Source organism: Chiloscyllium plagiosum, unplaced genomic scaffold (genome assembly GCF_037043375.1).
Source record: "Chiloscyllium plagiosum isolate Xiang-an unplaced genomic scaffold, Cpla_swu_hap1 HiC_scaffold_31, whole genome shotgun sequence".
NCBI classification, from domain to species: domain Eukaryota; kingdom Metazoa; phylum Chordata; class Chondrichthyes; order Orectolobiformes; family Hemiscylliidae; genus Chiloscyllium; species Chiloscyllium plagiosum.
The window spans coordinates 47,101,006-47,115,228 of record NW_028270169.1 but is presented as its reverse complement, the minus strand read 5'-3'; the positions used below and the strand labels follow the sequence as shown (position 1 = coordinate 47,115,228).

The window sequence follows — 14,223 nt, the reverse complement described above, 5'->3', positions numbered from 1 at the left end:
ATGGCCCCCTTCTGCACGTTAACAATTCTGTGATCATCAGCATATTACTGGCGATCCATAGGAATTAGGAGCAGAAGCAGACAATACAGCCCATCAAGCCTACTCCGCCATTTAATACAATTATCACTGGTCTCATCTCAGCCTCAACCCCACTTTCCAGCCCATTCTCCATAACCTTTCAACCTTTCTAGCTCTTAATATACAACTATTAACCAATATACTCCAACTCCCTCCAAGTTCACCCTTCCTATAAACTGTTAACCTCATGAACTATTTACTGTTCATTCTGCTTCTAATACCTCCACCCTCATCACTAAGTCCATTTCACCAAGAGATAATAGACAATAGACAATAGGTGCAGGAGTAGGCCATTTGGCCCTTCGAGCCAGCACCACCAGTCATTATGATCGTAGCTGATCATCCACAATCAGTATCCTGTTCCTGCCTTATCCCCATAACCCTTGATTCAACTATCTCCAAGAGCTCTATCCATCTCTTTCTTGAAAGTATCCAGAGACTTGGCCTCCACTGCCTTCTGGAGCAGAGCATTCCATATATCCACCACTCTCTGGGTGAAGAAGTTTCTCATGAACTCTGTTCTAAGTGGCCTACCCCTTATTTTTAAACTGTGTCCTCTGGTTTGGGACTCACCCATCAGCGGAAACATGCTTCCTGCCTCCAGAGTGTCCAATCCTTTAATAATTCTATATGTCTCAATCAGATCCCCTCTCATCCTTCTAAACTCAAGCGTATACAAACCCAGTCGCTCCAATCTTTCAACATATGATAGGCCCGCCATTCTGGGAATTGACCTCGTGAATCTATGCTGTACTCCCTCAATAGCCAGAATGTCCTTCCTCAAATTTGGAGACCAAAGCTGCACACAATACTCACCAGGGCCCTGTACAACTTCAGAAGGGCCTATTTGCTCCTATAAAAGAACATCATTTCCAACTGAGCTCTCAGCTCTTTTGGAGGGTATGTGAGAGGTATATGCTCCCTTGGGAGTGACTGTCTCCTTGGAATGCTAACACACTGGCACAATGTTCACAACAGCTGGTATCTGGACCTGGATTACTTACTGAATGTAGAAGCAGAAAAAGGCAAAGAGCTGAAATTCTTTTCTTCCTTTCACACTGGGGTAAGGTTCAAGCACCAGGTTAAAATCACAGAGTGCTTTCAGTTCCCATGAAGAACTGCACAGCTATGTCATCATCTACTGTTACAGCAACAGAAAAGTACTATTCAACACCTCATCCAGAAATAAATCTGGCAAGGAAAAGAAAGACAAAGGACATTCTAAGGATCAAGAAATCAAGATTTCCAAACTGCTCCTTGGGTAAAAAGCTCACATTCTGTTGGCAGTCTGATTATATCCACAGTTTCTTCAGCTTCAGGCTGCTCTTGTGCACCTCAAGCACTCCAGCAGGATGTCGGAGTGCACCATCGATGGAACAAACATGAAGATTTGAGGAAACTGGAAGCCCTTGAGAGAGAAAGGAATTATGGTGGCCTCACGATCTGCAGACTTGCATGAAAGCTGAACATTAACATCAGGCATTTTCTCTAAGGATTAAAGCAGCAATGGGATGAAAAGCTATTGCTGATACTTCCTTGTGACTTGTTCTGTGGCTATTTTGGTGCCTGGAAAGTTTCGTTGGTTTTGATTTTGTGATTCGACCACCACAAGCTTCTCTTCAGCTGCTGTCACTTTAGGAGTGGGGGCTGCAACAATTTGTGACTGTTCATTTCGTTTAGCTTGCAACCACTGCAGGTCCTTTCCCTTCAGTGGTATTTTCTTGAGTTTTTCCCAGGCGTTCTCCACCTCTAGCAGGTGTTGAGTTAAGGCTGAGTGTAGCTGGAGCTTCAGAATTTCAATCCCTTTCTCTTTTAATAGTGCTCGGGCTGCTGCATCTCATGGGTGGCCTCAGTGGATTAAACAAACAAATTCACTCCTGCAATGATCTGTTGATTTTCCCCAGAAGAGGCAGCAAAAACTTTAGCTTCAGTGACGCTTTCATAAGGAGCATAGCAAGATCCAGGGCTTCCTTTCAAACTAACCGTCAACATCTGTGGCAGCTCCATTCAGTCCTGAAATAACAAATTACAGATCAGAATGAGATCTTGCAGCTGATCGACTTTATCCTGTCAACCTTCTCTTGTAACCATTCCTCAGTACTATGCCTCACTAGGATAACGCGCTGCAGATCCACTCCTGCCATTCCCAAGCTCAACAAGAGAGTTAACCCAGGTTGACAGAACACACAGACCAGGTTTTGGTACTTGACAAGAGCAACTAACTTAAAAAACAATAGATTTTAATCACAGGTATGAACTGTTGATGCATCATTCTGGTTGGCGAAAATGAGGACTGCAGATGCTGGAGCTCAGAGTCAAGATTAGAGTGGTGCTGGAAAAGCACAGCAGGTCAGGCAGCATCCGAGGAGCAGGAAAATCAATGTTTCGGGCAAAAGCCCTCAGGAATGAGGCAGGGAGCCTCCGGGGTGGAGAGATCATTCTAGTTGTTAATACTCTAATCCCCTTATAAAACATCCCTACATGCCCGCGCACATATATAGATAGACAAAAACCATTGGGGTTATGATGGAGGGAAAAGAACTGGAAGACAGCCCCATGACCCTTGTCTAAATGGGCTTGCTGAAATGATCCTTTTGCTCATCAGGACTTGTAGCTCATCGATCTTTCTCCATTTACTTTTCTCTTTCTTGCAGGATGCAACAACTAGTTCATAAATTGCGAAGTCTCTTAGTTTCTGGATAAAAGCCACAGCTTACAGTAACTGTTGAGGGAAAATAAATTGACTTACTCCAGGTTTTAGGTTTTTTTTATAGCAGAGAGAGACAGAAAGAGAGAATGACCCCACCTCGCCTTTCAGAGGTCTGAAGGCTGCTGGCCATATGGTGCACATCCACAAGCTGTTCAGCTACCTCAGAGTCAATCACACAAGTATTGGCAGGCAGACCTTCCTTGTCACTGCGGCTGGTCACAACTCCACAAACCCATCAGCTGCCAGCCGAACCTCACTTCCTACACACGGAGGGCTAAAAGGGAACACGAGATGACTTTGGCAGGTAAGGTAAAGGAGAATACAAAGAGGTTCTACAATTACAATGACAAAAGACTAACCAGGGAGAGAATAGGACCTCTGAAATATTAACGAGATCATCTAGGTGCAGAGCCACAAGAGGTGAGTGAGATCTGAAATGAATGTTTCTCAGCAATATTTACCATCGAGAAAGACATGGATGCTAAGGAACTGAGGAAGGGCTTCCTGATGAAGGGCTTTTGCGCAAAACGTTGATTTTCCTGCTCCTCGGATGTTGCCTGACCTGCTGTGCTTTTCCAGCACCACTCTAATCTTGACTCAAATCTCCAGCATCTGCAGTACCCAGCTCCACGAGTACAATGTTGTCAATTAAGAAACATTTGGACAGGTACATGAATGGGATAGGTACAGAGGGATATGGACCAAACGCAGGCAAATGAGACCAGTTTTAATGTGAAAACTGGACAGCATGCACAGGTTGGGCCGAAGGGCCAGTTTCCATGCAGTAACCTCTATGATCTCTAGGTGCCAGGCCATCTGCAACTTGCTTTGTGCAGTGATTGAACAAAGCAGCAGTAGAAACACCACTTCCAAAGAGGGTCAGAAACATGCTTTTAAGATCACTAATCACTAATTCTTAAAATAGTAAATTTTCTACTTCAGATCATGATCAAAAATACAGAAAAATAAAATAAATTTCAAGTTTACATCAATGAAAAATTAAACATTTGCAGGTGATCCGAGGCATGAAGTTGCATCAATGAAGACTGATTCACAGTCGAGTGGGTTAACTTCAATTTCTTTTGCAATCGGTGAATAAGGAAGATTCAATGTCAGTTGCACTTATCTGCTTAATAAAGAAAAATGTTGATTTGGAATGATATACACAGTATCCATGATCTCTTCTCCATTGTACAGAAATATAACTTGCATTTGCTCTCTCACTCTGATTTGATTACTTTCTGCACCCTAAAGCTCAAATATTTATAGTGCCACTATTAGGAGAAAGTGAGGACTGCAGATGCTGGAGATCAGAGCTGAAAATGTGTTGCTGGAAAAGCGCAGCAGGTCAGGCAGCATCCAAGGAGCAGGAGAATCGACCTTTCGGGCATGAGCCCTTCTTCAGGGCTCGATTCCTGAAGAAGGGCTCATGCCCGAAATGTCGATTCTCCTGTTCCTTGGATGCTGCCTGACCTGCTGCGCTTTTCCAGCAACACATTTTCAGTGCCACTATTAGACCTTGATGAGTGAACAAACCTCTGTTGATCAACTGTATCAGACTTTGTTCTTTTTAAAAGAGGTCGCCAAAGCCCCAGAGAACCTTGGAGAGCTCTCTCATTAAGACAAATATATCTGGTGGGGAGTTTCACCCCATCTCAGGCTCCAGTTGAGAAGGCTGGACCTTGATAGTGACCAGCCAGTCAGGAAATGGAACACACACTGTTGGCTTAACTCTGCATCACAGAGCAGTGCAGTCAAGAAAAGTCACAGCTCAGTGCAACTGCCCATTTTGCTGTCTATCCTTGACGCCATTTGTATAACATTGCACCTTCTTGCCAGTTAATCTTTCGGGTGGGGGGGGGGGTGAAGGAGAAAGATGGTTCAAAAGGGATATTTTGCATGCTGCAGTATCAGGAGTTCAGACATTGTTAGCTGCAATGTGGAGAAACATTTTATCATTAGATTTCCATAAGTCTCAGGTACACCATCACCAACACATCAGTGTGAGATTGTGCATTTTCTACAGCAAGGCAAGATCACCTGAGGTAACTAAGTTCTCTTGTTACTATCCAACTGCTGGTAAGTCTCAGTAGGACAACAGAGGTTAATGTATTCATGAAAGGTCCTGCCATGTTATCAAGTAACCCCTGTTTATTTATTTATAATTTCTATAGCATAGTACTTGAGGTACTGTAGCACTGAATATTTAGCTTGGTCTGTGATGACAACAGTGTGGCACTAGCTGTGGTTACCATGAAGGACTCTCCCTCTCAACCTCTTGCCTCACCTGAGGTATGGTCACCCTCAGGTTAAACCACCACTAGTCAATTGTCTCTAATGAGAGAGCTGGTCTGGTAAGACTAGTGACTTATGTTATTTATAACAGCATTTGTTTTGCACTTAGCACCAGCTTCATTTGGTGTATCGACAAACTGGGCAATAGTTCACTTCTTATCCATGGTCTACTCTACAGGAAAGTATCCCAGTCTAGGTTCCCCTGCCAGGACTCTGCTAAAAGAGTGCTCCACTAACTGGGGGAGCCTGCTTTTTTTGGATGAAATGTTAAACCAAAGCCTCATCAGCTCATCTGGTGGGTTAGGTTAACAAACCTTCAGCGCTACTGCAAAGAAGAACATTGAGAGTTATGCCTGGTGTTCTGACCAATACTTATCCCTCAATCAACATCACAACACCAGATTCGGTGGTTGTTATCACTTTGCTGGGTGTTCCTTACAACACAACAGTGGCTTCTGTTTCATTGGCTGCAAAGTGGGGTCATAAAATACACATTGTGTTGACAGCACCTCACTGAAAAACAATTTCATCAGGGTTGAGAGAGGTAAGAACGATTGTGAAACAAACTTCGATGTTCATTACTTGCGATAGTGTCATAGGAGTAAGTTGAAGTGTAGGGAAACACAAACTGGTAAGTGAATCAATTTTGTAATTTTTAACCAGTATTTGCAAAAGAGAGAAAAAAAGCCGAATGTGTACCAAAGGAAACTTGATACTATACCTGACCAGAGTCACATTTGACATTTGCAGTTGACCAGAAAGGGGAGTATTTTAAATGACTGTAGTGCAACTGGTTAGGAGTGTGAAGAGGGAACTTTATAAATACTTCAGCAGTACCTGCAACAAACAGTTTTATGAAACGAGGTACATTTGAAAAAGTGAGAAAGAGAAAGTGAGATCAGGCTACAATGTATGTATGTTTGAATAACCTGGTTAAACTCAACTTTAAGGTTTGTATGTGGCAACTTAACTAAAGCATTAGAAGGAAGATAGTGTGCAGAGAACCACATTCAAATGTAAATAAGCGCATTCAGGAGAGGATGAATACTTGCGCAGCAGGATAGAAAGAATGGATATGAGAGGCAGAGAGAGCCAGACATTTCAATCTGTTGATCTTCAGTGTACGGCTGCCCAACATGGTACTTAATCTGAAATGGTTGGATTGATTTTTAAACACAACCAAATAACCAGTTACACTTCAGAAGTAATGGTACACAGTTTGCACATCCTGACTAAGTCTGTCAGGAAATATTGCATCATGTATTTCATGTTGAGGAAGCGTTGTGGTGTAACGGGTGGGAAGCCCTGCTTCTGAAACCAATAGTTCTGGATTCAAGTTCCACTCTCGAACTCGATGATTACAGAAGGTGCATTAATAATGAGGTCATCCAGGCTGATTCGTAACTTGTAAATCTTTCCAACATTTCTTTGTGGTAAGAATGGGAAAGTCTGCTGGTTGGCCATAGTTGATGTGGAGTGACAAGTTCAAGCAGCCTGTAATGACAGGTATGCAAGTTTCAGGAGAAACTTACTGTGGAAACAGATGGAGGCATGTAATTTGTCAAAGTTATTCTGTTGTCTATTCATTGTCTAAATTTGTCACATATGCCAATTAAAAACTTGAAAGGATCATCTACATGCAAATGGATTAATAACTTGGGTGGTTCTACTCAAGTTTGAGACCCTTCATTGTCTTTTGTTTTCAGATCCCGGCTGAGTTGATACATCTTTAGCTCACCATTCAAATAATACCATTCATTGTCATTCCCCTCATCAGTCTGGCAGTCAGCACTCAAATAATCAGGAAATACGACAACCAAGTTCATCTTTAGGGTTTGCAGAATGTTTCGTTAACTCTTATCACTTCCCAAACTAATCAAAAAGGTCATCGAGGTCATTTATTTTTGTGGTTTTACTACACATATTATCTCCAACTGACTTGCTAATATAAACCTTAGGACTTCACAATAAATGTAAAATGCTTTGAGACCTATGATCAGGTGCTGTGTAAAATGTAAACACTTAATTCCATTCATTTCACTTTTAATTTGATGCTGCAAAATCCTTTCTTTGACCTTTAATTTGGAATAGATTGGTTGAAAATTCTTTGGGTGAGAGTAAGTTATGTTCTTGGTGAGTTACTGAATCATACAGAATTTCTAAGTTGAGACTGATACCTTACGCGGTGTTAGCTGATCTCAACAAATTTGGGGGCAAGGATGTTCTAATTTGTTTTATTACATTAGAAAGGTTTGGGCGGGGAAAAAGACAATTTTTAGATTAGATTAGATTTTCTACAGTGTGGAAACAGGCCCTTCGACCCAACAAGTCCACACCGACCCGCCGAAGAGTTACCCACCCAGGCCTATTATTGTCATGCCCTGAATTATTATCGATTGAGGACAGCTTTGAACTTTACTAAGGGATGAATAGTTTGATGACACATTTCCTCAGCGAATTGGGTTTGTGACTGAGGTTTGGAGGCTTGTGTGGTCAATGCATCCTTCAGCATATTACTAGGCAGCCTTGCTTCTTGGAGGTATTTGAAAAGGCCGAGGGGACAGAACAGCCAAAAGATGAATGAGTGAGTGAGAGAAAGAAGGCAGTAAAGGAAAGGAGAGATTATAGGGGAGGGGAAAGGAGAAGACTTGAGAAGAGGTGAGAGAACCAGATGTAATTCTGAAGTAGCGACTGGCGTTTACTTTCAAATGCTTGGGTGATAGGGTTGAAGTCAGGCACATAATGGTCGTAAACTTATAAGATTATAATGTGAAACAGCCCACAGTTAAAGTCTGAGGACCAGGGGTCAATTTGGAACAGACAAGGGATAATGTCCATGCTTGAGACAGTCATACAGAGGTAGCTGATAGTAGAATTAGACTATTGGATTCCAAGATCTGAGAAAGAGGGGTTCGTCCTATGGAGTAGGCAGCTCTTCCACTTAACTTTGTATCCAAAAGATTCCTTGTCCAAGTAGACAGCATTACTTCAGTTCTGTGCTGAAATATCAGTTTACATTACATGCTTTCATTTCAGATTGGAGCTTGAATCGATGAACTTTTGACTCTTTGGTCAACAGTGTCAACTCACATCATAGCTATCACAACCTTAATCTTGCAGACAGTAGATCCTGGCCTAGTGACTTCGAAATTCAGTTCCATAACATTTCCTTTCAGAATATTAATTTCCATAACAAATCTTTGACATATTCCTCAGGTGCCCTTGCAGATCTATTCTCTCCTGTCCTTATAAAAATGGAAGAGGAATATTCAATAATTATTTGCGCCATTTCCTAACGCTGAAGGTGACTCCCTTTGATTGAGTAAGACCACCCTCCACCATCTTTTTACATATTATGTTCATAAAAGGCCATTATATACTTCATAGTCATCACCGGTCACTTTTGTCTCCCCTTTCCCTATCTGTTGTTACTTGCCCTTTTTCTAGTGTTTTTTTATTATTGGCTGTTCATCATAAACTTCACGAGGAATCCCAGGCCTTCATTTTTCATAGAAATGTCATCTGTACCTCATCATTTATGTATTGCTTGTTGTTAGTCTGTTATTTGATTTACTATACATGACAAAAAAAAAATCAATTTCCAATGAAAATAGTTCACATATTGAATTCCAACTAGGTTCACTATGAAAATTTGATGAAATATGGCTTCAAAGTGCCCTCCTCCACCTCAAACTGGCCCTCACCCTTAATAACATTTCCTTTAACTCCTCCCATTTCCTTCAAATCCAGGGGGTGGCCATGGGCACTTGGATGGGCCCCAGGTATGCCTGCCTCTTTGGATTCCAGCAACTACAGTTATTTTGTCTCTTCAAAGTGCCATGGCAATGCTGGGGTCAGTGGGAGTTAGGGAAACATTGCCACCGGTTGGAGCCATAGCTGACACAAAGGAAGGTGGTTATGGTTGTTGGAGGTCAACCTTCAGTTCCAAGACACCACTGCAGGTGATCCTCAGGGTAGTATTCTACTCTGGCCAACCACCCTCAGCTACGTAATTGATGACTTTCCTTCATCATAAGGTCAGAGATGAGGATGATTGTTGATGATTACATAATGGTCAGCGCCATTTGCAACTCCTCCAATGCTGAAGCAGTGCATACCTATCTATATGAAGGAGGACCTGGGCTATATTTAAGCTTGGGTGACAAAGTTGCCAGCAATATTCACACCCCATAACTGCCAGGCAATGACCACTTTCAATAAAAGAGAATCTAAATATCACCCTTTGATATTCAATGGCATTTTCCCACCATCAAGATTCTGGGGTTACCACTGACCAGAAACAGAACTGTATCAGCCATCTGCATCACCATCCACCAAGGTGCTTCCAGGGTTGTAGAGTTTTAGTCATGAAGAGCTTGTACAGACAGGGGCTGTTTTCCTTGGAGCAGAGGAGACGGAGGGGAGACATGATTGAGCTGTATAAAATAATAAGTGCCATAGATAGGGTAGACAGGAAAGAACATTCCCCTTTGCTGGAGAATTCAATGAATGGGGCATAGATTTGAGGTAAGGGACAGGAGGTTGAGAGGGAATGTAAGTTTTTTTCACCAAGTGGACAGTGGAGTCTGGAACTCACTGCCTGTAAGGGCAGTAGAGGCCAAAATCCTCGAACATATAAGAAATAATTTAGATGTACATTTACAACGCCAAGGTATACAAGAATATGGGCCAAGAGCTAGAAAATGGGAATAGAATAGTTTTTGACCGGCACAGACTCCATTCATTGAATGGCCTTTTTCTGTGCTATAGACCTCTATGGTTCTATGTTTATACTATGGCTACAACAGCAAGTCAGAAGTTGGAAAGTCATACCCTGATGACCCTTGCTCCAAAGTCTGACCACCATCTACAAGCCACAAATCAGCAGTATGATAGAATACTCTGCACTTACCTGGATAAACGTATCTCCAATGACATTCAAGAATGTCAAAACCATCTATATCAAAGCACTTGATTGTCTGCTCATCCATTACCTTCAAGTTTCACTCATTCCATCACTGATGTTTAGTGGCAGCAGTGTGTGCACTCTACGAGATGCACTGCAGTAACTCACCCAGGCTCTTTTAGCAGCACTTTCCAAGCCTGCAATCTCTACTACCAAAATGGGTAAGAGCATTAGGTGCATAGGAACAACTGTAAGCTCTCCTTTAAATCACACACTCTCCTGATTTGAAAGTTCATCACTGATTCGATTATCACTGTTCCTTCACTGTCCCTGGGTAAAAATCTTGGAATTCTTCCTGAACAGTGGTTAGCATTGTTGCCTTGCAGGTCCAGGGACCGAGGTTCGATTCCAGCCTCGGGCGACTGTCTGTGTGGAGTTTGCACATTCTCCCCGTGTCTGCGTGGGTTTCCTCCGGGTGCTCCGGTTTCCTCCCACACTCCAAAGATGTGCAGGTCAGGTGAATTGGCCATGCTAAATTACCCATAGTGATAGGTACATTAATAGGGAGTAGGGGAATGGGTTTGGGTGGGTTACTCTTCGGAGGGTCAGTGTGAACTGGTTGTGCCGAAGGGCCTGTTTCCGCACTGTAGAGGATCTAATCTAATCTAAAACAGCACTGTGAGTGTACATTTACCCCACGGGCTGCGGTGGTTCAAGATGGCAGTTCACGACCACCACTTCCTCCTGCAGGGCAATGAGGGATGGGCAGTAAAAGGCATTGTCTGCAAAGGCCACTGCCGGTGAAATAATGAGAATATTTAGAAGCATTCAAATCAATATTTTCTCAGCTCACCTTGCTGGAAATCACTGCAATGGGAAGGGAAAACTGCAAAGACAGAAGTTCAGTTTTCAAACTGACCAGAAAATTATTAGGACGTTAATAAAACACTATTTTTCCAACAATATTAATACATAGCACTCTTCTTTCAAATATCTAGGTCGATGCAGCTGAAGAAATGGGCAATGCATCAGCTACAGGTGCTGTTAATACAACATGTCTGATGGATGAGGAGTTTCTCACAACAATGATGCCTCCAGTACTTGCAATCTTCTTCATTTTAGCTGCAGGCTTCAATAGTTTATCCCTATGGATCTTGTGCTTTTGTATAAAACAGAAGACTCCCATTGATATTTTGATGCTCAACCTGTGTGTGGGTGATCTGCTATTTTCACTCACTTATCCCCTTATGATCATTTACTACAGTAATAACAGCCATTGGATATTTGGAAACGTTATGTGCAAACTCCAAGCATTCATCACCTTTTCCAGTCTTTTGGCAAGTGTCTTTTTCCTGGCATGCATCAGCAGCTATCGGTGTTACATGATCATCAAACCCATAGAGTCTCAAAACAGAATTACCAAGAAATGTACCATCGTCCTCAGTGCAATCATCTGGTTGTTGACATGTGGTCTAACAAGCTCAACTTTTCTTGCAGTTAACATTTTTGTACTGAATGGTAAATTGCAATGCATGAGCTTTAATGAACCAAACATAACAGACCATTTATTGTCATCAACCATTAGTGTCTTTGTACTGGCTTTTTTGATTCCATTTGTATCTCTGCTGGTGTCTACAATATTAATCCGATGGGAGCTGGCCAATTCTCAGTTCACATCCCAATCACAACAAAGGGGTCAGCATGCTATCAAGATGATGGAAGCAGTATTATTCATCTTCCTTATCTGTTTTTTCCCTCCAGTTGTGACACGATTTTTAATTGCTACTGTGGATCGCAACAACTGCCCAATTTTCCAAAAACTTGGCATTGCTTTCTACTCAAGCCTTCTCTGCCTTTACCTCAATGGTGTTCTCAATCCAATTGTTTATTACTATTCTGGCACCAAATATAGATCAAAGCTCATTGAAATCATGAAATCCTGGAAACATTTTAATAAACCTATGCCAGCCAGCAGCAACCGGAATGAAAGTGAATCAAGGCAGTGACATGCTTCCATCAACAACAATACATTTTTCAACACTGGGATGACAACTTAATCTAATAAACTTTATAGCAGCATTAAGATTCACTCATTTTTGACTTCTCTGTTATAACATGGAATTGAATCATATGTATTGCGATTATATTAAATTTTTATATCTGCATGTTCATTCAGTCAATAAACATTGCTTTGAATAATCACAGTACTTTGCTCAAACTGCAGTCAAAGTTTCGGATTGTCTGCTTCAGACATTTGTTTGGTCTTCTTAGCATGACCAGTTTCTGCACCAGCTACTTCCTCATCCTTTACAACTATGGTTTATCTTTATTGCCACAACATTTGGTCATTCAATTGTGTAATCCAAGGTTTGTAACACATACCTTATTGGGTGGCCCGGATTATGTAATCCTTTACACGCCATAGAGTCACAGAGTTATACCACATAGAAACAGATCCTTCAGTCTAACCAGTCCTTGCTAAACATAATTCCAAACTAAATCAGTCCCACCTGCCTGCTTCTGGTCCACATCTCTCCAACCCTTTCCTATTCATGTGTCTATCCAAATATCTTTTAAACGTTGTAATTGTACCCACATCCATCACTTTCTCTGGAACTTCATTCCACTCACAAACCACCCTGTGCAAATAAATGTGCCTCTCATCTTTTTTGAATTGCTCTCCTCTCACCTTAAAACTGTGACCCCTCGTCTTGAAATCCACATCCAAGGGCAAAGACAACTACCACTGATTCGATCTATACCCCTCGTTACTTTATACATTTCTATCAGGTCACCTCTTGACCTCCTACGCTTCAGTGAGGAAAGTCCCAGCCTATCTTTATAACTCAAACTTGCCATACGTGGCAACATCCTGGTAAATCTCCAAACCGTCTCCGGCTTGATAACATCCTTCGTATAACGGGGTAACCAGAACTGGACACAGAAGAGACCTTACCAATGTCCTGTCCAACCTCAACATGACTTCGCAACTCCTCCACTCAAAGGAACGAGCAATGAAGGCAAGCCTACCAAATGCCTTTTTAACCATCCTGTATATAGGTGATGCAAACTTCAAAGGATTATGTACCTGCACCCCTAGGTCCCTCTGTTTTACAACATTTCCTGAGGCCCTACTATTAATTATGTAAGCCCTACTCTTATTTGTTATACGAAAATGCAATATTTTGCACTTATCCAGACTGTGCCATTTTTCCATGTGCCATTTTTCAGCCCATTGAGCCATTTAGAGCCATAGATTCATAGAGATGTACAGCATGGAAACAGACCCTTCAGTCCAACCTGTCCAGGCCGACCAGATATCCCAACCCAATCTAGTCCCACCTGCCAGCACCTGGCCCATATCCCTCCAAACCCTTCCTATTCATATACCCATCCAAATGCCACTTAAATGTTGCAATTGTAGCAGCCTCCACCACTTCCTCTGGCAGCTCATTCCATACACATATCACCCTCTGTGTGAAAATGTTGCCCCTTAGGTCTCTTTTATATCTTTCCCCACTCACCCTAAACCTATGCCCTCTAGTTCTGGACTCCCCGATCCCAGGGAAAAGACTTTGTCTATTTAGCCTATCCATACCCCTCATAATTTTGTAAACCTCTATAAGGTCACCCCTCAGCCTCCGACGTTCCAGGGAAAACAGCCCCAGCCTGTTCAACCTCTCCCTGTAGCTCAAATCCTCCAACCCTAGCAACATCCTTTAAAATCTTTTCTGAACCCTTTCAAGTTTCACAACATCTTTGCGATAGGAAGGAGACCAGAATTGCACGCAGTATTCCAACAGTGGCCTAACCAATATCCTATACAGCCACAACATGACCTCCCAACTCCTGTACTCAATACTTTGACCAATAAAGGAAAGCATACCAAATGCCTTTTTCACTATCCTATCTACCTGCGACTCCACTTTCAAGGAGCTATGAACCTGCACTCCAAGGTCTCTTTGTTCAGCAACACTCCCTAGGACCTTACCATTAAGTGTATAAGTCCTGCTAAGATTTGCTTTCCCAAAATGCAGTACCTCGCACTTATCTGAATTAAACTCCATCTGCCACTTCTCAGCCCATTGGCCCATCTGGTCCAGATCCTGCTGTAATCTGAGGTAACCCTCTTCGCTGTCCACTACACCTCCTGTCATCTGCAAACTTACTAACTGTACCTCTTATGCTCATGTCCAAATCATTTATGTAAAAGGCAAAAAAGTAGAGGACCCAG

The 14,223-nt window shown here is 42.2% G+C and overlaps 1 protein-coding gene across 3 annotated transcripts in view; it reads left to right on the top strand.

The window, feature by feature from the left end:
* Positions 1-12,186, top strand: part of LOC148141917 (hydroxycarboxylic acid receptor 3-like) — a 29,685-nt gene extending 17,499 nt beyond the window's left edge. For 2 of the 3 annotated variants that reach the window (XM_087977494.1, XM_087977493.1), the window contains one exon: positions 10,988-12,186. In XM_087977494.1, the coding sequence (XP_087833620.1) occupies positions 11,006-11,995 (990 nt within the window). In that variant the 5' untranslated portion in view covers positions 10,988-11,005 and the 3' untranslated portion in view covers positions 11,996-12,186. Of the gene's footprint in view, positions 1-5,693; positions 5,715-10,987 lie in introns of those variants that run through there. The other variant, XM_087977495.1, reaches the window with a different exon arrangement.
* Positions 12,187-14,223: the final 2,037 nt, after the last annotated feature.